A 25,684-nucleotide genomic window follows, 5' to 3' on the forward strand; every position below is an offset into this window, starting at 1 on the left:
TTCTGGCTTTCTGTCATCATTATCAGACCTGGCTTAGAAACCAAGGGGAGGAGTTGACGTGAGGGCTAGTGTCTGAAACTCTGGGCTGAGAAACTGATTATATGTGCCCAGTGTCCTTTGATACTTTATAATGCTGTTTTCTTTCTTGCAATGAAAATACTAGTACTTAAAAATAGCACAATTTTGATAGGGTGATTAATCATGATAAGTGACATTTTGGTGTGTTATTATTCTAAAATAATTTGATTATTATAATTAAAGCAGGATAAAAGCAGAGCAAACTCCCAAAATTGATGTCTCAGGTCAAATTGGCCTATTAGGTGGAAGAGGAAATTGTGCGTTTCAGCACTTCGGTTCCGCATAATTGATGGGCACCATCTCTGGCTATTCAGCAAAGATCCTGCTTGAATGTGTTTGTGCAGTCTGAGGCTGTGGAATTTATAACCACCACATTTTATAGATGTAAAACTATATTGTGGGTTTCCATTGCTTTTTCTTGTCAATTAATAAGTATAATCAAACATTAAATATATATAATGGAAATATCACCTTGATCCTATTACTTGTTATTTTCACACAAATAGTGTTAATAAAGCTGAGCCTAACAGCACTAGCACATTTGTGGGTAAAAAGATAATTAGCTGTTTGGATGGACATTTTCTTCTTCTTCTTATACTTCTTGGAGATGGTATGGATATTTGATCAGACCTCAAAGAAAATAAAGGAATGGCTTGTGATTCAGTTTTCACTTAAAAAATCAGTATATACATTTCTCTTTTGCACTTATACCTAACTCTCTTAATAGCTAAATATTTTATAAAGAGTAATTACACATATATTTAATGTATAACTAGATACTCAATATGGCATAATTTACAAGAGGGAAAAATGACCTTATTTATGAATTTAATATTAAGGTGAGTACACTTTAATATTAATGTGAGTAGTTTGTTAATTTAAGCAATAGCTCATACACAAATAACTGGTGTCAGCATACAAAGGTGCAGCTGAGCTTCTTAAACTACTGTTAAGGCCAAGACCAGTGAAAACTTATTTATCTTTTTATTTTTAAAATAAATTCAAACATTTTATTTACTCAAGGTTTCAGTAGCTTTAGTCAAGGTAGAAGCATGTTTCTTAAAGTATGATAGTCCACAAATTTAATTTTCCTTATTTATTTAAAACATTGGCTCATGATATTAGCTGACAAATTCTATGCATTCATTTGGATTCAATTTGATATAGTGTTTTGGATTGGTTTAAATAAAGATCCAGCAAATTACTAATTCTTTTAAAATATTTTATTCATTTTAAAAAAAAAATTATTTATTTTTATTTTTTTAAGTTAAATTTATTGGGGTGACATTGGCTAATAAGGTTATATAAGTTTCAATTAAAAAATTTTTTAATTGCAGTTGGCACACAATATTATATTATTTTCAGCTGTATAACAATATTACTGATTCTTAAGTCTGTTACCTCTGTTCAAATGATGTTGAGACTTCTGTCTATAGATAATGAAGCATTATCAATGGAGGAATACAATCAGTTTATTAGTTGTGGATGGCATCATCATCATCATCATCATCATCATATTCATCATCATCAATTCATCATCATCTCTTTGATTTGTTTAATATTTCTGCTGATTTGATCTGAGCAGAATTGCAGTTGGGAGAAGAGATGATAAAGAGGATGCTGTTTTGGCTCATTTATCCTCTTGATTTTGCTGGTTACAAAACAGCTGGTAATTTCACTAGTAAGATTCTGAAGGACTGCTTCACACTAGTCCAAAGCATTAATCTAGATTACAAACTCAAGTGCCAAGTTTAATTTTAATCTACAATGAGCATTATGACAGTGAACTAAACCATAATACTCATATTGGTTGATCTCTACTGCTTTCTCTGAAGGAAAATAAACCCGGGAAGCCAAACTATTATTAGAAAGTTGTTAGCATGGAATCAAACAAAAAATGGAATGACCTTAATAAGTTGTATTATAATTATTATGTATACAATTTTAATACTTTAATTTTAAGCTCCAAATTATAGAGATGTTTTTATTGTTTGTAGTCCTCCTACATCTTTACATTTTGTTCTACATTATTAATGAAAATTCCAACAAATGAGTCACAAATGATTGGCTTAAAGTCAGCCATTTAGTTGCTAAATCCAGGAGTAGAACCTGGTGTTGTTTTTGTTTCATTGAATGGTTGGTTGATGCTTATGTTTCTGATTATATTCATGTATGTAAGTTTTTATGTGGCTTGATATTCACAACATTAAGTCAACAAACATTTTTGTAAGTAATACTTGAAGATGCATATGTTTATTGCGCATTGGATCAAGTTATAATTAGCTGTAGATCTGAAATAAGTTTTTGAGATTGTTTTGGGGTTTAATGAGAATATAGAAGGGGAATTTCCAGGTTGACTTTCCAAGAGTATGTCCTTGCCATTTCAACCTAGTAATGAAAGGACATATAGATGAATAAAGGGTGAGTATGTGGCATCATTAGATGTAGGTTTGCCCCATTAAAAAGTTGTGGATTACTCATACATTTTGGCCAATAACTTTTTAAGAAGAATTATTTGAAAAAAATTTTTTTTTAAAGCTTTTGGTTTTAAAATTTAATGCAATTTATAATTCAATAGTTTAGAGCATCTAGCTGAGAGATTACATGATATAAATAGTTTTGTAGATTTGAAAAGCCTGAATTGATCTGAAGATCAAGAGAAATATATTTATTTGTCTTCAGAATATATTTTTATGACAGCTAACTTAAAATGAAGATTTGTCTCCTTTTCAGAGGTTGCATCATCATCATGGTGGTAGGGCACTGCTGTGTAATAATAGGAAACACACTGGTCTGAGTTGCGATCCTGGCTCTACCATTTGAATTTGATGGGTTCATTCCTATGTCCTATCCTAATTGCTTTTGATCCTTCTGTTGGAGGAGGTCGTTGAAAGGATGTGACTGCCAGTTAACCCCTGAGCTGGATCCAGGCAATTGGAGGCTTCTCAGCTCCTTCCCTGTCCTTGGAATGTATGCTTTTCCCACCATTCCCAGGAGGAGCCAGTTTCAAGGATGCAACTTCAGAGAACAATGTGTTGTTGGGATGATCTTCACTGAATATGTGACTGAACCCAGTTAAGGGCTCTATGTAAACTTTTAAGATGCTGGTGGCGTGGGCAGAGATCTACTTGTCTTTCGGCAGCCAAAACAAGACTCATATGTAAATTCCTTTGCATATTAAAGCTGCCACCTACCAACCTGGCGTGGCCTGCCCTTTTATTCAGTCTGGTCTTGCCCTCCGTGTACTGGGGCCAGTTTCAGGTTTCACCTGGAGCCTCCCCAGGTTTCCAACCTTAAGTTCCTAATATAGCAAATCCATAGAAATGACCTCTGATTTTGAGTCACTTATGGTGATAATCCCGAGTCTTGGCCTCTTTGTGCCTCTCTCCGCATCTGTAATTTCTATTAGTATGGACCTAGTAATCCCGTTTACTCCCAGTGCTCTGAGGCTTAAATGAAATTTGTTTTGTTTAAGGACTTTGCAAACTGCATATGTAGTGTTAATAAAATTTTAATAGCTTTTGAGATTGTTACTATTATTTTGCCTTGAGAGTTTGCACTCTAAAGACTTGGATACATTGAAGGGAGAGTAAGAGCAATGGACAATAGCTATAATAATAGTTCCAATTTGGCATATTTATAACCTGAATTTAGAAGACAACAACCTTTCATAGTCAGAGACTGAAAAATTTTGGTGAGTTGAAACCTTCTCAATCAAACGTACTATACCTTAGATTAGACTGTTTTTATAATTGAATTTGCACACTTTACTTTTATTAGTCTGGTTATGTGGAGGGGAAATCAATTTAGGTTTCTACACACTGCAGATGGGATAGGAACTATCAGTGGGCAGAGACTCATTTAATTCATGATGGCAATTGTAGTGATGCAGTTTAAGTGCAAAAGAAAAGAATTCTTATCAATTTCTTTGTTACTGAAAGATGGATAAATCCCTTCTCTTTACTTTTACTACTAATGCACTAAAACTACTTTTAAAAACTCCACTCTGAATTTCCTTTTCAGTAAACACCCATATTCGCTATCACATACATAAACGCACTGAGCTACAGCCTGCAAGCCTATTTTAGAAATACCAGTCTCTCTCTCTTTCTTGCTCTTTCTCCCTCCCTTTCTCCTTGTAACTGTGTGTATGGGGCATACATAGCATGTTGTTTAAATCCCTAGAAATTGTTACTACATCCCCATATGAACTCATCACTCCATCCTGGTAGTCCCGTGACTAAAAATGAATCTTTTGATGTAATTGCTTCTGAGCTGCTTCATTATTTATTAACAACTGCTTTAAAATGCCACTAGTTGTTTTCTCAGTGGGATTTTTAGTCTCTGCACACAATAAAACTGGAAAACGTTGAGACAAACTTTTGTTTTAAACTCAAGCAGTTCTTCAACTAAAAAGATCCAATGCAGCATGGGCATGTTGCTAAGTTTTTCTGTAGGTCTTAGAAGTAGCATTTAAAGGCTCTTTTCCTCAGCCTGATTTTCTCTGAAGGGGCAATTTTGTCAGCCCTTCTTGGAAAAGAAATTCAGTTTACGTTGAATTTTGCCCATAAAAGAATGATCATTTATAGTTCTCTAGAAACAGAGAGTGGTAGGCAAGATTTTATCTTAAGAATCATGTGATTGCCAAAATATTTTGTGTCCATTTTCACATGTGGAAACTGACATTTTCTGACTGAGTTTGGGATACTTAGACTAAAAGTAAGCTCAGAAAATTGCCACGAGGGTATTATGGCTCTTGGTAGTTTTTGTGGCTTCCACAGTCTCACTGCTTGTAAAATAAGTATCATAATCCTAATATCCAACACATGGTGTTTACTGTACACCACATGCAGCTAATGATCTCTGTAGCTGGCATTGGAACTTCATTCTGCTGGGTTTAGAATTTGTTCTGGTAACCTGCACACTTTATCTATGCTTATTCCTAACAGGAGGCCTTGTTGAGAAATTGCTTAATACATACCTGAATTGAATTATTAATTCCTAAACCTGAAATGATAACGAAAATGAAGTAAAGTTAATTCTCACATGGCCGTTTCTTTGACTTGATTTTCTGGTGAGGAACAGAATTGGGTCGTATAGTAATAATCACGGGAACTCAGAAATCCCTCTGAACATTATATAATCCTTGAGATGAAAATAGAAGGCAGGAATGCTAATTTTACAAATTGGAAACAGAAACGCAAATGGGGAAAGTGACCTTTCTTAAAATCACTTCTCAGCTAGTGACTTAAGGAACTAAAAATGTTATCTTACATAATTACTTTTTCTGGATTATTTTCTGCGGTGCTGCTCCCGTCTTTGCGTGTCCCTGTGAGCAGCAGTGGCGCGCGGATAAAGGATGCCGCGTTCCCAGGCAGCGCACTTTAGTGGGGAGGACCCTGGGCCAGACACTGACATCCCCATTACGCAGCTAGCGTGCCGTGGCCTGTGGGCGAATCCCAGGAGTGCTCCTTGGCTCATTTTACTCACGGAAAAGGGAAACAGGAATGGTTGTCCTTGTCAAGCTTCCAGGGGCTTTGTGAGAACAAAATGGAATGTGGGCTCAGAACCATTACATTGATCATGGCAAGAATTGCAGATTATTGTTAAATATTAGAGTTATGAATATCTGGACTGAGCAAGTTTCTCTTTGGAAACAACAAAGTTTCTTTTTCCTAAAACTTTGAACAAATACCCTGGGTCTCACTTCCTTGCCCTGGATAGGTGCCTGTTCCTGATTCCAATACTGTAGACTGGGGAGGGGGGGTGCTGATTGATCAGGGTGCTTACAGCACAGAGGAAGCTTTGGGTTAAGAGTGGGGAGGGATCATTCTTCAGTGGTAAACAAGAGGTGTTTTTTTTTCTTTTTTTCTTTTTTCTTTAACCAAGGGGGTGAGTTGATGATGGTGATGGAAACAACAGCTGCCCATTACACAGGCACAGGAGGTCCTGCCTGTCCGGCCCAGCGCCCCTGGCAGCCCTGTCCCACAGCGGCTGCTGTTCACTGCTTTAGACAGGCCCTGCCCGTTTGCATGGCTCTGCTTTTTCACAAGCTTTCTCCCCTCCTCTGTAGCTGGTGAATTCCTGATCAAGTGCCATTTATTTTATGAGACCCTTCCCTTCAGATGGCGTTGGCAGCTTTTCCCTCCATGATCCAACAACACTTTGTGCCCGTGTGTGTGACAACATTTCCTTCATTGTATTGGGGTTATTTGTCCCTTCCTCTAGTTTATGGGTATCTTGAGGGCTTCTCCATGTCGGTGTATTTCCAGTGATGGACTCAGACCAGGTGATTGCATTTTTATTCCATAAATGTATAGGGCTAGAATGGTGGGGAGCTTTGGATGAGTCCTGTAATCTCTGTTTCATCAAGGTTGTGGTTCTCAGTGAGATTCCTGCTGCACTGCTCCCAAAGAATGCTTGGAAAGGTGCGAGCGAACTTAGAGTTGTCCCGGTGGCTGGGGATTGGGTGCCACTGACATTCTTAGGGCTGGGACCCAGGCATGCTAAATGTTCTGCAGTTCATGGAACAGTTTTGTCCAAGGAGGTAATGTTTTCTACAAATGCAAGTGGTTTCCGCACTAACTACTTAACTAGTCTACCTAGTCTAACGCATAGAAAATAGAATGATTTGATCACACAAAGGAACTGTTTCTGGTTCCCATAAGCCCACTGCACACACTATGAATAGGCGAGCCTTACGCTCAGTTAGCAGATGGCGTGAATGGTGGGTTTTTCCTGTCTCTAATTCCATTTCTCTCCCTATGTACTTCCCTCCTATCCTTTGGGTGCTAAGGCTGGAGTGCAAGACTATACCAGGTAGAAGAGCTGGGTAGACGTTTCTGCTCTCTCAGGCAAACCTCCCTTGGCTAGGCTTTCCCTAAGCCAGGGGAGAGGCATATGAGAATTAAGTTCTATGTAATTCTTGCAACAAATATGGTAAGGTAATTTGATCTTAATGTTTCATCCACTGCACAGAAGGCTGAGAGTGACTAATTACAATGATCTTTTAAACAATCTATTTAGAGCGAGCCTTCTGGCTGAAGACATCAATGTGGAACATGGCACATAGATTTAAATCCACTTTTCTGTCATGAGCTGTCAGGAAAGCTAAATGCCTCTATCATGGTCTTTTAGGCCCTGTTCTAGAAAGTACATCTTTTTGTTCATTCATGACACTGATGTGGCTATAGTATCCAGGGTATAGGAAGTGTGTAAGGAGAAGACTTGGGAGCGTACCTCTTCAGACAGGGTTCTTTGATTCTTTGCCTCAAAGGTGACATTTTGGAAAAAAAGATTCCTGAAACACAAGTTCAGTAATTTATGTGGTTTACTGTCCTGTTATATGTAGCATAAAGTCTTATTGAAAGAATTTACCAGGGGAGTCTGAAATCTGGTATTTATCAGTTATTATTTGATAATGTTTCTTGAAAGATGTTGCCTGTGAAGAGTACTTTGTAAAACCAAATTATATTCTATTTAGTGTGTGTTTCTCTTTTTCAGACACTCCCAGAAGTATAAAAGCATCCACTGCTACAGCTGAAGAGTTTTTTCAGAAGCTGAGAAATAAACATGAATTTACTATTTTGGTGACCCTGAAACAGACCCACTTAAACTCCGGAGTCATTCTCTCCATTCACCACTTGGATCACAGGTAGGTGTGGCTGCTGGAGTTCCCCGTGTTTTTATTATATGAGGTTAAATGAGCACATTAAAGAGAAGTGAACAAAAGCAAGATACCCTATACCTAAGATTGGCTTAAACAGCTAGAATGATTTTGCTACATTGTGCAAAATCCCGAACGGAAGTCATGGAGACCTGCCTACAAGCAGGGGTCTGTGCTGTTCCCGCTGCTAAGAGCACAGGGAAGTCACCATTCCTAAAACAGACGCATTAATCGCGGAATTCCTCATGAGACGGCTTCCTCAGTGTCAAAGTCAAGCATACTTCTTAATTTGTGACTAGCTAGATTCAAAAACGCCATCTTCTGTTCCTTCAGGAAAGGGCCTGGGCTTAGAGTTTGACAGTCTTAGGGTTTTATCCCTGACATCACTTTGGTCCCCGCGATTCTTAGACCGCACCAGTTAACGCCGTGTTCCCGGGCGCGCGTGGAGCCGAGTGCTGTTCAGAGTTCCCCGCGCCTCGCGTGTGCAGAAGCACGACTGGGAGAGCTGGTGGGGGGCTGGGGGAAGGGAAAGGGAGCTCGTTGATGACCCTGGGCACACACGTAAACCGCTATGAAATAACACCGGCATAACACGGTTCATTCCTTCCCGAAAGAATACCCGCAGCTCTGCCAGCGACAGTTTCCCCACGTTCGTTATTTTGAGTCCCTGCACTGCACTTGCCCCCTGTGGACCTTGGGCAGGTCATTTCTCTCATCTGTTAAATGAGGGTATAATAGCTACTTTGTAGGTTGTCGTGGAGATTAGAGAGTTTATGTATGTAGCGTGCTTTATGCATGTGGAAGCGTTCACGTTAACCATCCTTTTCAGGTGTGGGCAGAAGCCGCTTGGTGTCTCTCGCCAGAGGCTAGGCCACCTTGGACCCTGCAGATATTTACTAAGTGCTAACGGGCCAACAGAAGCACGCACGGGTGGGGAACAAAATACAGCCGGGTGACATGAGAGCAGGGTTCCTAGTCGCACTCTGTCGGGCTTGCTCTCAGGCGTTTTAGGGCGTCACTTTGCTGTTAGTGACAGAGTCAGGACCCAAGCCCACTTCTGACTCTCGAGTCCAGTGTTTTCACAAGTCTGCTGTGGTATCTCCTAACCCCCTGTCACCCTGATGGACCTTGTGCTATGTTCCTGTTATTGTTGCTGAAGTTATCTTTCTTCTACTAATCTCAATCTCATCATTTCCTGAACACTTATTTATTTATTCTCTGCCTTCTTTCACACACAAAAAATAAGGCAGTTTATAAAGATATCTATGGGGCATCAAGATATAAATAAAATAAAATATGTAAATCAGGGCAAAGGAAAAATTGAAACCTAGTTGGATGATTAAGACAATGCAACTATTCTTGATTCTGAGACCAGAGACATATTTCTCTTGTGGCCTTCTATGGGAAAATGCAGTCTCTTTAGAGGAACAAGTTTAGGTCTTTGAGACAGTGCTGCCTGGAGGCTCTTGGCTGCGTGTAAGAAAGTCCTGCACAACCAAGTTCTCCTGCTCAACATGCCAGTAGTGCCTGCTGTATGAAACCCTGATAAAAGACCATGTCCCTTAAGAAATATTCCATATAAATTGCTTTTCTCAATTTGGCTTTTGAGAATAATATTGAATTCTAGTTGGCTTTTTTTGATAAATACCCAAACTGTAGCTATTTTTTTGTTGACAGTTAAATGAGAGTTGAGATATGAGAGGTAATGTTGAAAAATGCCTATCAGCATGAATGTGGACCTGTCAGCCCTTGCCTGGCAGGGATTAGGTGCAGGCCCAGCTCCCCATGAGGTTCTTCCAGCTCCTGCAAGAGCTCTTCCGTACCCGAAGGAAGCGTGTTCCTAGGCCTTTTAGGAGGTGGCCGGAGCGAGGTCGTGGAGCTTCATTGGAGCACATGTTTTGCTTGCTTGGTAGAAAGCACGAACAAGAGCTTGAGTGGTTCCTCTGTGAATTAGGCTCAGTGAGCTGGGCTGCAGAGTGCCTGCTGGAGAATACTAAATAAACATTACTGTCGTTAGCAGAACTGATGTGCATCTGCTCTTGATGTTGGTCCCTGACTCCAATCTTATCTCCATTTGGGCTGATTTGCAGCCTGCTCTGGAGCCGAATTAAGTAGGGGGAGGGCAGTAAGAAATAGACTGTGGGCTGTGTCTGCTCCGGAACTGGCAGAGTTGGAGAAAGTGATATCATTCAGTCGGAGTATAAATGCCAGGCACAGTGGCATCATCTGCGTGTCACCCGCTTGCTTTCTCTGCTCCTGCTGTAGAACTGCACTCAGACCTCCATGAAGCATTCACTGACCTTTCCGGCTTTCGTGAATTTCTCCCTCCATTAGCCTCCAATGCAGTTTTGTTTCACCTATGTACATATGCATTAATTGTATATGAGACATTAGAAATATCATTTACTGCTTTTGATCACAGTGGTTAAAAATGTTTATTGGGGATTTAAATAATTTAAAGTTGTAATAAAAAAATGGTCGTACATTTCCAGGTTCAAAATTTAAAAGGCACAGCAAAGTACAGAGTCTACCCCCATCCTTACCCCTGGCCATCTAGTTTTTATCCCTGGGGGATACCAATATTATCATTAAAGACATTTGGAAAATAAGAAAAGCATAAAGAAGTCAGCCAGTCAGTGGTGGATGGAGGGGGCTCAGACTGGCACCTAAGAGCTGCAACTCTGTAAGGCGGTTGACATTCCTGTGGTAGCTCGAAGTAGCCCAAGGTGTGAGTACTTACACCTTGGACATCAACAACGCTACAAAGCAAGGCTTTCTAAAAAAATTTTAAAAAAGTCTTTTTTTTTTATTGAGAAATACTTCTTAACGAGTACTTTTAAAAATATATTTCTCTTCTACCTTTCCCGTACAAATGGATAAATGAACCAATATCTAGAATTACTTTTTAGAGAACAGAGAGCCGGCTGTTACACACCCATCAGCACCACTGCCCGTGGGCCTGCATCTGGAGATACCCAGCGTAGCGCTCTGCGCTGCAGCTCCCTCATCCTTCCCAGGTGTGCTTGGGTGTCTGTGTCCAGTTGTACATAGTTGCCAACAACTTTTGATTAGGTTTGAAAGGGTTGTTTTTTGTGTGCTGTCAACGACTGCGCATTAATCTTGTAAACTCCATTTATGTATCACGCTGTCATGCACAGGGAGATGCTAGGTGAATTTTGGTGGATGAAGGTGTGAGTGAAAGGTTGAGAGAAAGAGCATTCTGAGTGCACCAGGAGTCGGGACCTCACAGAGTTTTCGCCAGGAGAGGGCAAAGGCTCTGGGGAATGTTCGGGTTGCTCTGTTGGTGGAGGGTGCCTAATCCCTGCTGAAACGTCATCAGCTCTAGCGTGAGGATTTCACTAACGGTGAGCTCCTGCCTCAAAACAGCTACGAGTCAAGTTCTAAGACAGTGACACCCGTAATGAGCCACATAGCAGCATCTCAGCCCCTGCGTTAAAGCTGGAAACCTAATCACACAGCTTTGTTGGTTTGGACACATGAGACCAGTGGCGCGCTCTGGATTCGAGGGGACCTGACGGGAGCTAAGAGCAGGACCAGAAGTAGGAAAGGCAGCCGTCGCCGCACCTCAGAGCTGGAAGAGGGCTTCAGTGAAACCTTGGCTGAAACGGCTTCAACAAGGGGACGTAATGACAAGCTGCCGGGAACCTCGCCGGCAGTGTCCTGGAGCTCCGGGAGCAGTCGCCTTCGGCTTCCCAACCCGAGTTGCTGGTTTCAAATGGTGTTTTTCACATAGGGGCTAATATTAAAAAGTAGACCCCAAGCTTCACGTGAGCACGGTGCAAAAAGCGTGTAGGTTCTTCAGACATTTCTGTGTATATTTAGCAAGCATAAGGATTACCTCAAAACAACAGACAATAATTTATGGCACTTGTTGTCTGAAAGAATTAAGACATTCAGGCAGATCAAAAGAGCATCTTAGTTTTTCTGGCTATTGTGTTTTGAAAGGGGAAAAAATAAAGACTAAAGAAATAATTCCAAGATATTGGTTCACTTACCCATTCATACAGGAAATACAGAAGAAGAGAAATATGAAAACAGTAAAGGCTCATTGAAAAGCAAAGTATATTTATAAGTAAAAATGAATGAGAAAATTCCCCTAAACTCTAAAAGCACTCTGTTCTCTTCCATGTTTTACAAAGTTATAGTTTCTTCAGGATAAATAAAGTCCTCTTGTTATCCCTTGGTGTAGATTTGGTATAGTCCCCGGGATTATGTTCTGTAGTTTATAATACTTCTCCCTTATTTAAAATAATTTTGGGCTTTAGATATATAAATTGGTTCTTGTGGGGTTATTGCTAGGAATTTTCCTGATAGTCAAATATTATTTATGCTTCTAATTTTGAATGCTTTGGAAACAGCATACATGAAAATAATTTGTGGCAATGACTTTGCAAGTAAATGTAAAACTGTCTTTAATTTGCCATCATCTTCTATATTAATAAACTTGAGGTGAGATAAATGAGATTTTTTTCCTACTAAGTATTAATTATTATACATTCCGGATGAGTAAGAATGTATTTATATATGAGGCTGATAAAATGTGTCTTCATATTTGTGAGTGCTTGTCATATATTAAGCCATTTCTCTTTCTTGACATTACTAAATAAAAATTAAACTTGCTGGCAACATTTTAAAAATTAAACTTGCTGGCAACATTTGCTTGGCTTAATGGTTCTGAACTTAAAAGATGACTGTTTATTATAGATGAAATTAACAGACTGACATAACAGCTACTACACTCTTTACTTTTTGGTTGCACTTAATAAATAACATTAAAGATAATTAGATTTGTGAGTAAGAATTTCAAAACCCAAGTTCTACATAATTAAAAATCTTTACTTACATATTATTCTCCTAAAGTATGTTTTTATATCATTATTTATCTTTAAAAAATTACAGCTTTGATGCTTATTTTAATGCCCCCCTTATTATTAGGAAAGCTGCAATGTGTGTTTAAGCATAAATGTATCATTACCAAGGAGACATGGTGAGTTGCTCATCAAAGAAACTGAATTAAAGTTAAGATTCAGCAAGCAAATACGATTTGTTATATTTCTTATATATACCAAATTTGTATGAATGAATTAGTTGGAATGAATTAGTTGCCTGCTGCAGCAGCAACCATGGACTAACCAACTTATATCACTCCTACAAGACATTTTGGGTATTTACCTGCTTAGGCAATGATGCAGAGAGCCAGGGTTATTTCTAGGCCTCCCTCCTGTTTTGACCATGTCCAGTTATCAGACCCCCAATACTGCAGGCCATTATAAGACCCTCTGCCGCAGCCATCCTGGAACTCCTCTGCATCTACTTTTCTTCACTCCAGATGGCAGGAGGCCAGTTCCTTGGCTGTTGTGTAGGTAACTGTTACTGAGGCTCAAGCTCCCATGATCTCCTAAATCAACCAGGTGTGTTCCTGCTTGAATATTTTCATGCTTCCCATTTCTGTGTTACTGTGTTGTTTCTTCTTATGTATAGAAAAGGTTAGTTATTCATTAGGAATTATTGGCCCATGTAGCTACTGATGATCAGTTTGCAATTTTTTAAAGTTTTTTTTAGATTAAAAAAGTATATATATTTTATTGTTGACTGTATTATAGCCATCCTCCATTTTCCTCCCATTTGCCCCCCTTCACCCCCCCCTGGGCCCCACCCCAGGCCTTCATCACACTATTGTCTGTGTCCTTGTGCTATGCATATATGCATATATGTTCTTTGGTTAATCTCGTCCCATTGCTCCACCCCCTTCCCCTCTGAGATCTGTCAGTCTGTTTCATGCATCCATGTCTGTGGATCTATTTTGTCCATCAGTTTATTTTGTTCATTTATTTTATTCATAAGTGAGATCATGTGATACTTGTCATTCTCTGACTGGCTTGTTTCACTTAGCATAATGCTCTCCAGGTCCCTCCATGCTGTCCCAAAGGGTAAGAGATCCTTCTCTTTTACAGCCGCCTAGTATTCCATTGTGTAAATGTACCAATGTTTTCCTAAATACTGTTTCTTCACTTGGAAATGGAAAGTTTGAGAATGGTTTATTTTTTCTCATTAGTTCTTGTGACTTTATTATTCCCCTTTTACCAATTTTGAAGATGTTGATATTTCTAAATTTTAGGGCATAGTAGCTTTCTCTGATTGCCTTTAAGTCATAAGCTTATCATCACTAAGTGATTTACTACCTAATTTCACATTTCATTCAGAAGCTGTACATGAATGAAGATTATTTTTAATTATTAGCCCAGAATTCTTTCTTTTTGAAAGCAAGTCCAAACCTATCAAATATATCAACCGCATGCAATATAAGTACTTTGGGCAGGATATCTTGTTTTTCCCCCCTCTTATAAACGAAGCCTTGTAATTAAATGTGACACTGTTAGAGGTTCTACGTTCCTGAGAACACTTTTTCCTTAAGATGATTTTTCCATTCTGAATGTTAAGGAGGGGAAGAAAGGCAATTTTTAAAGCATAAATATAAGTTTTTCTTAGTAGCTAGTACGATGTGCTTGCTAAAAACAGAGCCTAAACAATTTTCAACATTTTCAAAACTCTTGACATTTCTAACTTTATGAAAAACTTTAAGAGGAGGTAATGTTTTGGCAAAGAAACAAATTAGTTAATGTTTTCATTATTTGTCAGTATGGTGACTGTAAAATTCATTTGAAAATCCTTTTCAAAAGAGAAGATATTTTTTGTGCATTTGTTCATTTATTCAGAAAACATTAAAGTCCTTCAGACATCGTGCTAAGATAAGCCCTGAGCATTCAGAAATGAAACACACAGCCCCTAATGGAAGTAAGGAAACAATTGCACTAAAGTCATGTAGAGTATGGTGTGCTGAAGGCCTTTCACCAAGTCTGTCTTGTCATAGCTCTGATAAATCGATCTATAGATGCTGGTTGGGTATATACTATATGCCCATTCTTGGGGACGTGTAGCTTTGCCTGGTGCATGGGACATGCAAGGGCTCGTGGCCAAAATGGGTTGAGTTGGGTTTAATTCAGATTTTACTAGTTCCTCCTATGATAACTCTGGGAAAGTCTTTGCCCCTTTTTAAACCCTTATTTCTCAAAGAAGTCTATTCCCCAATTTTGGGGGTTGTTTTGAGGTTGATGCCGTATTTTCTGTTTCCTATCCCACCTTGCTGTGTTTTTTAAAGCAGCATATACAGTGTTTGTAATCAGATAGGTAATCCATATTCACTGTGAAATATTTGAAAAATATGAGACTATAACAGAAAAAACAATCATCATCACTGTGGCAGAATAATTACTGTGAACATATTATTTGTTTCTCATTTTCTTAGACTGCATAAAATTGGAGATTATGACATCATTGTAAATGATAAAATGTATTACCTTTATTTTTCAAAATCATTAAAATATATATTTAAAATGTTCATTGGTTTCATGATATTTATCATATTGATATTCTGTAATTTATTTTATCAACCTGTTTTTGGATATTTAGATTATTTCCCATTTTTCAGAATTATAATTAATGCAGCAGCACTGTGCCCAGCATGTAGTATGTGCTTGATCTCTGATAGTTTCCTTAGGACAAATTCCAGGAAATGCAATTTGTTGGGTAACTGGTTATAATAGGTTTTTTTCTACATTTAAAAATAATACATATTGTCCAATTAGCCTCAAGAAAACTTGTACCAATGTAAAGTTCTACAAACTACATATGCGGATGTGAGTTTTACTGTACCCTTGTTAGAACTGAGCATTATCTCATTAAATAATTTTTTTCCATTTTGAGTTGGCAAGTTGTATATTGCATTTCCTTGATTGCTAGAGAGATTGAGCTTTAAAAAATAACTTTGCTGTCCATATACATTTTTATATACATTATTTTTCTATTAGTAGTATTTTATTAGTTTATAAGAGTTCTTTATATAGTTACAGCTAATAACCTCTTATGTGTCACAATTTTGAAACTTTGTGTAATTATTTTTTTCTGTTTTGTTTGCTGCCCATTAATTTTATGTTTTGTATTTTTTAATATTCTTGAGCTAAAATAATTTTATTTATCCTTATTTAGTCCTCACGATATTATCCTATTATCTCATTCATTCCTCACAGCAATCCTATGAGGTAGCAACTAATATTATCCCCATTTCAGAGATGAGATAAGTTAGGCACAGAGGTTAAGCAACTTAACTAAGTTCTCAAACTTAATAAGTTAACAGTCAGGCTTTTCACCCAAACATTGGCTCTAGAGTTCTGCCCTTTACCATTTGTGTCTGTTATCTAATTATTTCAGTTCATTTTCTTGAAGATTATTTGTTTAAAAATGGCTCTTCCTAGCCTGGTATTAGGTAGTTTTCCTTTTTAAAATATATTTTTTCCTTTTTTTAAAAAATCAAACTCTAAATCTAATTTAATCTAAATCTAAAATTTATTTTAGTGTAAGAAATAAGGCTCTGAACATTTTTCTCAAATAAGTAATTAATTATTTCATCATCACTTATTTAACTCTTCCCCCCTCACCTCATCTGAAAGTCCTCCCTTTAGCATAAATGGAATGTTATATTTATGTTAAAAATTATTTCTGGGCTCTCTCTTGTCTGTTTCATCAATCAGTCTGTTTGTTTTAGTACCAATAATATACTTACACGAAAAGGTTTTTTTTCACATTATAAATATAGCTTTTCAGTGTACACATGCCTACTTACCCATTTTCTTCAATGGTGATTTAAAATATTTGCCAGTTCGATAGGTAAAAAGTAACACTTCGTTGGTGAGGCTGAGTACTCCGTCTAATGCTTACTGGCCATTCATATGTTTCTTTTTGTAAATAGCCTTTTGTTCATTTTTCTACATTTCCTTACTGATTCAAGTGAGCTCCATTTATTAATAATATTAGCTCTGTATCATCTGTGTTTTTCATTTGTATTAAAGTCTTTATGGTGATTTTTGATGTATTAAGTTTTTTTATTGATTTGCAGTCAAAGCAATAATTTATATCTAAAAAGTGGGGTTATGTTAATGATGTAGTGAAGAAAGAATATACTGTTTTCTCCTCCTAAAAAGAATATAGAGAAAGCCAATTAGAAAATATAAGGAGAAAAAGAAAATTAAAAATATTCTATATAAGAAATGCATGATCCAATATACAAAGTAAAATAAAATTTAGTATGATTTTGGGCAATTTTTGATAAGTAACCAAAAAAATCAGGTCTTCGATGCTATTAACATTCTTCTTTGGTTGTTGAAGAGTTGGTGTTAAAGTATTCAGTGAAGAAGAGGTTATCTCAGTACAATATTTGCTCTGCAGTAAATACTACACACATGCAAATACTGTTGATTAGTTTATTATTGATCTTTCAATCAGGAGTCTGGAAAGGGGGCAATAGTACACCTGTATATATATATATATATATATATTTAAATATATATTGATTTCAGAGAGAGGAAGGGAGAGGGAGAGAGAGATAGAAGCATCAATGATGAGAGAGCCATTGACTGGCTGCCTCCTGCACACCCCCCACTGGGGATCGAGCCCAGAACCCGGGCATATGACCTGACTGGGAATCGAACCATGATCTCCTGGATCCTAGGTCAGTGCTCAACTGCTGAGCCACGCTGGCTGGACACACCTGTATTTTAACCTTCCATCTTAATCTGCCCCACTATTTTCAATGAATGATATATTCTAATGCCCTTTTTTCCTGCTTAATAAGAAAAAGAAATTGACATCTTAAACTTAGATCTAGGAACACTTATCTAGTGTAATATCCAACAAATGAAGCTGGTGTTCTTAATGTCATTTACCCAACAACCTATTCTTTTTTTGCAGATTTCTCATGCCAAAGGTAACACCAAATGTATCAGTGCCAAACACCAAAATGCCAAATGTAATCCTGAGTTTCCATCAATGCTGAGGTCTATTTTGGGGCCCTGTATTCTGGCCCACTGACCTGTTTCTGACTCTGCAGCAATACCACACTACTCTATTATTGTAGTTTTATAATGCTTGCTATTTACAGTTAAAGTCTCTGTTCTTCCTGTTCACAGTTTTTTGCTATGCTTGAAATTTCATTCTTTGGTATATACTTTAGAATCAATTTGGTAAGTTCTATGAAAAAAAAATTCATTGGGATGTGTATTAGAATTACATCACATTTATAGGTTGATATATGCTAAATTAACATTTTTATGATATTCAGTTTTTTTATGATGTGACTTATCTCTCCATTTTCTTTCGTGTCTTTTTCTTTGTCTTCTGTATAATTGTCTCCATAAAGGGCATACGCGTATTTTGTTAGATTTGTTCCTAGGAAGGTCATAGCTTGTGCTGTCACTCAGGTGGGATCCTTATTTTTCTTTCATACTTCCAAATTTGTAAAAGACTTTTAAGTTATTCTATTGCCAGAAAAATGGATTCTGTTTCATATCAAAGGTAACATCTCCCATAGTATTTAAATTGCTTTCTCTTTCGTCTTTTGGAGACAGTTGGACTCTTTGGATGCAACTCAACATAATAAGAAAAATTTTAATGTATCATCAAAGTTCATTTAATTCTCTTTTCATAATCTGCCATACACTGATATGCACTGACATTTCAGTGACTTTTTCCAAGGTGCATGTTGAGGGATTGTCATATATTTAATTCTTTGGTATTAAAACTCTTCTTCTTTTAGTCTTCTGATGTCAATGTGATACGTCCCAGATGCTCTTTAGGCCTTTGATCAATCACTTACAATTATTTTACAATGGACTCATTTAAAAATTATAATGATCTACCTACAGTATATTGTCAAGTGACAGGAAGTAGAATTCAGCTTATATATAAGTTGTCTTATTTCCTTTAGTTATGGCAAAGCATGTACCTTTTTAAATATGTTTTTATTGATGTTATAGAGAGAGGAAGGGACAGGGAGAGAGAGAAGCATCGATGTGGAAGAGAAACATGCATCAGCTGCCTCCTGAACGCCCCCTACTAGGGATCGAGCCCGCAGCTTGGACATGAGCCCTAACGGGAAATTGAACCCATGACCTTCTGGTGCATGGGACTATGCTCAACCAACTGAGCCATACTGGCCAGGCCAAGCATGCACTTTTTATTTTTTAAATTTAATTTTATTATTTTTATTTTAATTTCTCATCCGAGGATATTTTTTCCATTGCTTTTCAGACAGAGTGGAAGAGGAAGGGAGAGAGATAGAGATAGAGATAGAAAGAGATGATAGAGATAGATAGAGATAGAGATAGAGATAGAGAGAGATAGAGATAGAGATAGAGATAGAGATAGAGATAGAGATAGAGATAGAAACATCAATGTGAGAGAGACACATCGATTGGTTGCCTCCTGCACGTGCCCCAACTGGGCCAGGGATCGAGCCTGCAACGGAGGTATGTCTTTGGCAGGAATCAACCTGGGGCCCTTCAGTCCACAGGTCGACACTCCAACCACTGAGCTAAACTGGCCAGGGCAGCATGCACCTTTGTAAAAAGGCCATGCAAAATATTACTTTGTCTTTATGACAATGAAGTTTATGTTATTTCAGTTACCTAAGAAATCTTCTTTCCCTTGCTGTTATATACTTGAGTTATATACACTTGAGTTCAATTGATGTTGGGGAGGAATCATATATTTTTGTGGTTGAAACCATATATTGATGTATTTTATAATAGCTGGATAAAAGTCGTTCATATTTTGCCTGTTTTCAGTTCTTTTTCCATTGAGTCTTTTGAAAGAAGGTTATGATTGACATGCTGTCATCTTTCCTTTGTACTTTCACCTTTGGTTATTTAAAACTTTAGTTGTAGTAAAATTATGTTTGATTATTCTTGAGGATGCTGAATGCTCCACAGAATACATGAATACTGAATATTTCAGCTTAAATGCATTTAATTTAGTCAGTAAAATGCTCTGAATGGCACCAAACGGAGGTAAGATAGGTATTTTGAGTGAACTACGTATAAACAATTTGATTTTGCAAATGACAAATTTAAACTACATACCAGGAAGCAATAAGCATTATATTTAAATACTTTTTGCTAATATGATGTGAAAAATGGCTATCATTTCTGAAATTTATTGTTCTTTGAATATTAGTGAATTTGTACATTTTTCATATATTTGTTAGTAGGTTGTTGGTGTTTCTGTTTGATGAATGATTTCTAATATTCTTTCCCTTTTTTTGTATTGAGGAGGTCTTGTCATTTTTCTTGCTTACTTGTAAGAATTACGCATATGTTACGAATGTCACCCAGATGGTGTTGCTCAGTGGTTGAGCATCGACCCAGGAACCAAGAGGTCACGGTTCAATTCCTGGTCAAGGCACAAGTTGGGGTCATGGGCTCTATCCCTGGTGCAGGGCATGCAGGAGGCAGCTGATCAATGATGTTTCTCTCATCTATGTGATGTTTCTATTTCTCTATCCCTTTCCCTTCCTCTCTCTCTAGAAATCAGTAAAAACATACTTAAAAAAAAAAGAAAACTTTTATAGAATAGTCATAGGGATGTAAAGTACAGCATAGGGGATATAGTTAGTAATATTGTAATAGCTATGTATGATGTTAGATGGGTACTAGATTTATCAGGGTGATTACTTAGTGAGTTATATAGTGTCTAATCACTGGGTTGTACATCTGAAACTAATATAATATTATGTGTCAGCTGCAATTAAAAAATAAAAAATTATTTAAAAAAAGAATGTAAACTCTGTCAGTCAATATATACAGGAGACTTACCAGGTTAATATTTGCTTTTAATTAAAAAAAATTTTTTTTGAAATAGTTTCAACCTACAGAAAAATTACAAGAACAGTACAAAGAACTTCGACATCTCCTCTTATGAGATTTCTAATTGGTAATATTTTTAGCTCATTTGCTCTATTTCTTACTCTGATATGCCTTTTACTGACAGTAATTTGTTTCATCGCCTTTAAATATTCCAAACAAAGAAACTCTCCTATCTAACCAACATACAGCCTTCCAATCAAGAAATTGACATGGACATCACAATGTCATACAATCTTCAGACCCCAGTCAAATGACACCTACCATCTAAATAAATAATGTGTCTTTTTTCCTTCTTGGCCCAGGATTCTATACTGTCCGAGAACACATGTTGCAGTTGGTTGTTATATCTCATTACCTCCTTCAGTCTGGAGCGGTTCCAGTCTTTCCTTGTCTTTGGGATCCCTTATGGTCTTAGAAGTTAGGCATTTCCTTCTGTGGGATCACCCTCACCTGGCCCCATCTGATGGTTCCTCATCACGCAGGCCACGCGTTCTTGTTAGCAATACCGCAGAAGCGATTCTGCTCAGCACACCACAGCTGCAGTGCACTGTGTTAATCTGTTTTACTGCTGGTGGTGTTAACCTTGATCGCCTGGTCAAGCTGGTGACCTTCCAAGGTTCTCCACTACTTTCCCCTTTAATTTGGATTTGTATTTTATGGGGAAGATATTCCAATTTTATTGCAGTATCCTGTTCCTCATCAGAACACCGCCCACTTTCCTTAACGTTTATTGACAGTGTCCACCTGTATCAGATACTGTTGCTTCTTAAGGACATATATAAAACTATAAAATTAAAACTTGATGCTCATTCTCACTCTTATTTTTTAGTATTATAAAAACTAGTATTAGATATCTTGTAAAAATATATTCTTAAAAAATTGGATAAACTTTTTAAAGTGCATGCCAGCATTCACTAGGTAAGGCATCTTTCAGTTAACTGTTATATTTTTCTTTGATGAAAATTATTCATTATACTGAATGGAATTCAGAGAAAATAACATCTTATTTCTATAAAGGTGATTTGCCTAGCTCTTCTTCTTTTCTTTTGATAGCTTTATATACAGTATTGCATTCAGTGAACTAAAATACCTTTATAAAAACAAAATTAGATTGTATGTAAGATATATTAGAGGCACGGTTGCTGAAGGGCTTTTACATTAAGCATGTTATGACTGCCCTATTTACTGTTTTTAAAAAAATTCATTTCACCTTGTTATTGGATTTTCATTTTTTTAAACATCTCTAATAGGTTAAAAATGCATGTTTTCTTCACTTTGAAAAGCTGATTGTTTTCCATCAGCCAGTAACTGAAATAGATATATGACAAAATCTTTCCAATCTCCAACTTGTCAGAATCCAAAACCTATTGCAAGAGTTTTGTTCAATCACATTAAGAAAAATGGTGCTTATTTCAGCTCTCCATTTCTAAGCAGATTCAATAATGTGGAGTAATATGAACTAATAAATAGGAAAACAGTATAAAAATGTCTGGTGATGTGAAATAAAGATTTGACAGAAATATAGGAATTCTAGATGAAAAAAGAAGACCTACATTTATTGCAGATTATTATCCTGGGGAGTGTTATTCAGGAAAATAATAAAAATGAGGAAATAAGAAGCTCTTTGAGCATCTGGACTTTTTGCAGCATCCTCTGTGCCTAGTACAGCCCTTGCTGTGTAGGTGGCCAATAGATATTTGCTGAATGACTGAATGAGAGGTGCAGAGCATCTGCTGATACCAGGTCTTGTGGTAGCTGGCCGATTTCTTCGGTGCTCTTAACTGCTTGCTCTGCATATAATCATGAACACACTTTATTAGGCCCCTACCCTGTGTCAGGCAGTCCTCTAAACACCTGACGTGGGTTAATCTCATTAAATGCCCTTGGAGACCAGTATCATTATTATCCCCAGTTTACAGATAAGGAAAGGCAGCCCTGAGAGGTTAAGTCTCATGTCCAAGGTTACAATAAGTGACAGAATCAACGTTTGAACCAGGCTTCATGGCGCCAGAGCCCATGCTCCCAACCACTGTCTTGACAATTTTTCTGTTTGCTTGTTTTATTTTGTATGTCTTTATGTATGTGTGTCTTTTTATTTAGGTATAATTGCCATATAACATTGTATTAGTTTTAGGTGTATAATATGATTTGGTATTTGTAGACACTGTGATATGATCACAATAAGTCTACTTAACATTTGTGACCATACATGGTTACAAAAATTATTTTTCCTTTATTTCTTGTGATGACGACTTTTAAGATCTACCCCCTTAGCAACTTTCAAACATGCGATACAATATCAACTGCAGTCACTATGTTGTACATTTTATCGTGATTTTTATTTTATAGCTGTATGTTTTTACCTTTTGACCTCTCTTACCCACTTTGCTACTCCCTAAACGCCCCGACCCCAGCATCCTTCAATGTGTTCTCTTTCTCTGTGAGCTTGGTGTTTTTGTTGTTGTTGTTTTTTCAGATTCTGTATATAAGTTAGGTAATATTGTATTTGTCTTTGATTTATTTCACTTAGCATAATTCCCTTAAGGTTCATCTATGTTGTCACAAATTGCAAGATTTCATTATTTTTTAATGGCGAATACTATTCCAATGTATATTTGCATATACTTTATATATATAAATCACAATGTATCACATCTTCTTTATTCATTCATCCATCGATGGGCACTTAAGTTGTTTCCATATCCTGGCTATTGTAAATAATGCTGCAATAAATATGAGGGCCATATGTCTTTTGGAATTAGTGCTTTCATTTTCTTTGAATAACTACACAGAAGTGGAATTGTTGGATCATATGGTGCTTCTATTTTTGGAGGAAGCTCCTTACTGTTTTCCACAGTGGCTGCACCAGTTTCCGTTCCCACCAGCAGTGCTCTCTGCTTGGTTTAGAGCAGCACCATGGTCTTCCTACTTCCTCCAAAACCCAAGAACTTCATTGACAGGCTTAGCTCTCTTGTTTTCTATTGCTTTTGAAGACAACAATATTGTATTTTTCTTCTATTGGGCTTTTTTGTTATACTAAAAATCTTTATCCAGAAGTTTTCTTCCTTACAATTTACTTTATTTCAATAGCATCATCATGGCATATTATAAAGCTGATGGCATAAATAAAGCCGGTATGGTCTGCATGACTGGGAAAATGTCTTTTTATTTTTCGAACTGACTCTTCATAAAAAGTTTATGCTAATAATAATAGCTAGATTTCAGGATCAAGATCAGGTTGTTTTTATTTCCTTTAGTTAGGGGTGTTTGGTACAATTTTCAATTGTGAACTCAAGGTAATAGGCTCACTAAGAGCAAAATGTCACCTCAGTGGGTGACCCATGGATCCTAAAGCCTTCTTCTTTGGCTCTTATTTATTCTGAACAATAGAGAAGACATGGTGACCCTTGAAGCATATCAGAGAACAGATGCTGCAGCGTTGACAGCTTCCTCTCCCCTGTGACTAATTCTTTTCTTTCAAATACAGCCTGCCTGGAACTTCTAGCTGTTGTACATGCATCAGTGCTCTTCCTTTATTGTCTGCCCGTAGTTCCAGAACGTGTTACGTATAAAGCTGCTGAAACTTCCTCCACAGGCCCATGTTTATCAGCCTAAAGAATTCTGATCGATTTTGAGGACTTTAGGATATAGCAAATTGTTAACTCAAGAGGGATATCTGAAACCAGATAAAATACTGCATGGAATAATTGGGCATCCAGGGGTCTCTGTGAGTCAGTCACTCCAGATGGATGTATCCCTGAAAGTACCTTGAACCACTTTTAGATGACGGTGAAGATGAGAAGTTACCATCTTGAGAGTATCATTTTCTTCCCCAAATATTGTTTGTTCTTTGAGATAGTTCAATTACACACACACACCTTAATACACTTGGGAAACCACCTAGTTTCTGGAAATTTAAGAGAACATGGGTATATTCTCTTGGGAACACACACACGCGCACACACACACACGCACATCCACACACCCCCTCAATTTATTCAAAACCATAATAACTTTCAATTTCTGTATAGATTGAATTTTAAGAGATCACCAAATTCTTTCCTTCGGGCAGAGCTGACATAAACCATTCCAACAAGTAAAACTACATCCAGAAAGGTGGGTTTTATCTTATTTTTTCACAAAAGAGCTTGACTTGAGTAACCAAATTCAGAATTTAAAAGGTGACATGTTTACCATATTTTCAAGTATATACTATCTTATATACTAATTAAGTAACTAATTTAGTGGTTCCTCAATGAACATGTTATTCCCTTGTGGGCTCTGATCTACCTATCTATGTCTGTATATCCTTAGATCCTTTCATACAAAAATTGATGTGTTCTGAGATTTTGATGTGTAAAATATAATTTCTATATTTTTTGAACTTTACCACTAACACCTATCACAGTTGGTTTCATAGATCTAGGAGTAATTCACTCTATTTCTTCCCTGCAGAAAAGTGAAATAACATATACATTCAGTGAAGAAAGAAATTCATATTTTATATATTTCTCTCAGAATAACTCTTGGATAGGAGTTTTATCTTTCAATTCAAATAAAGTGATACTTCAGTTAATAAATCCCCTGGAACCACATGTATTTTATTAATTATATCACACACACACCTCCCTAAAGTACTTTAAAACAGAACTGCTCATGCTTATATTAAATGCTCAAAGTGTTCAAAGTTTCCTGTCTAATATGTTAATATTAATTGTACAGAAAAAAGTTTATGGGAAGATTTTAATTACATATTCAAATGTAAAAACAATGACCATTTTTGAAGTGATGTTTTAAGTTATAAAGGGATAGTAAGCTGGAAAAGTTTTGGAAAAAAGAGAAAGTGACCCTCTCTCAGCCTACCACACTTCAGTGTGAGCCCACTTGAACGGTTTATAAAGGGTTATACGTCTTCCTTCACTTCAGATATCACTCACATCCTTGAGTTGGAGCGGGGACTAGATGCAGAATAGCTTTGGGGTTGCCATTGGGAGTGGGGTGGGATGAATCCAGTGTCCGTATCTGTGCCTTGAGTCTTCAGGAAGTGGGGGTCTTACAGTATTGTACATAGAGGGCACTCATAGGTGATACATTTGAGCTGGCAATCATTACAGAGATATTTTTTTTTCTATATGGATATCCAGTTGCTGTTCCACAGTTTTTT

At 37.1% G+C, this 25,684-nt stretch overlaps 1 protein-coding gene across 2 annotated transcripts in view; it reads left to right on the forward strand.

Annotated features, from left to right (window-relative positions):
* Positions 1 to 25,684, forward strand: part of NELL2 (neural EGFL like 2) — a 280,535-nt gene that overhangs the window by 37,451 nt on the left and 217,400 nt on the right. For both annotated transcript variants that reach the window (XM_081129767.1, XM_081129768.1), the window contains exon 4: positions 7,582 to 7,732. In XM_081129767.1, coding sequence (XP_080985893.1) covers positions 7,582 to 7,732 — 151 coding nt within the window. The remainder of the gene's footprint in view (positions 1 to 7,581; positions 7,733 to 25,684) is intronic.

Source organism: Miniopterus schreibersii (genome assembly GCF_964146895.1).
Source record: "Miniopterus schreibersii genome assembly, chromosome: 2".
NCBI classification, from domain to species: Eukaryota; Metazoa; Chordata; class Mammalia; order Chiroptera; family Miniopteridae; genus Miniopterus; species Miniopterus schreibersii.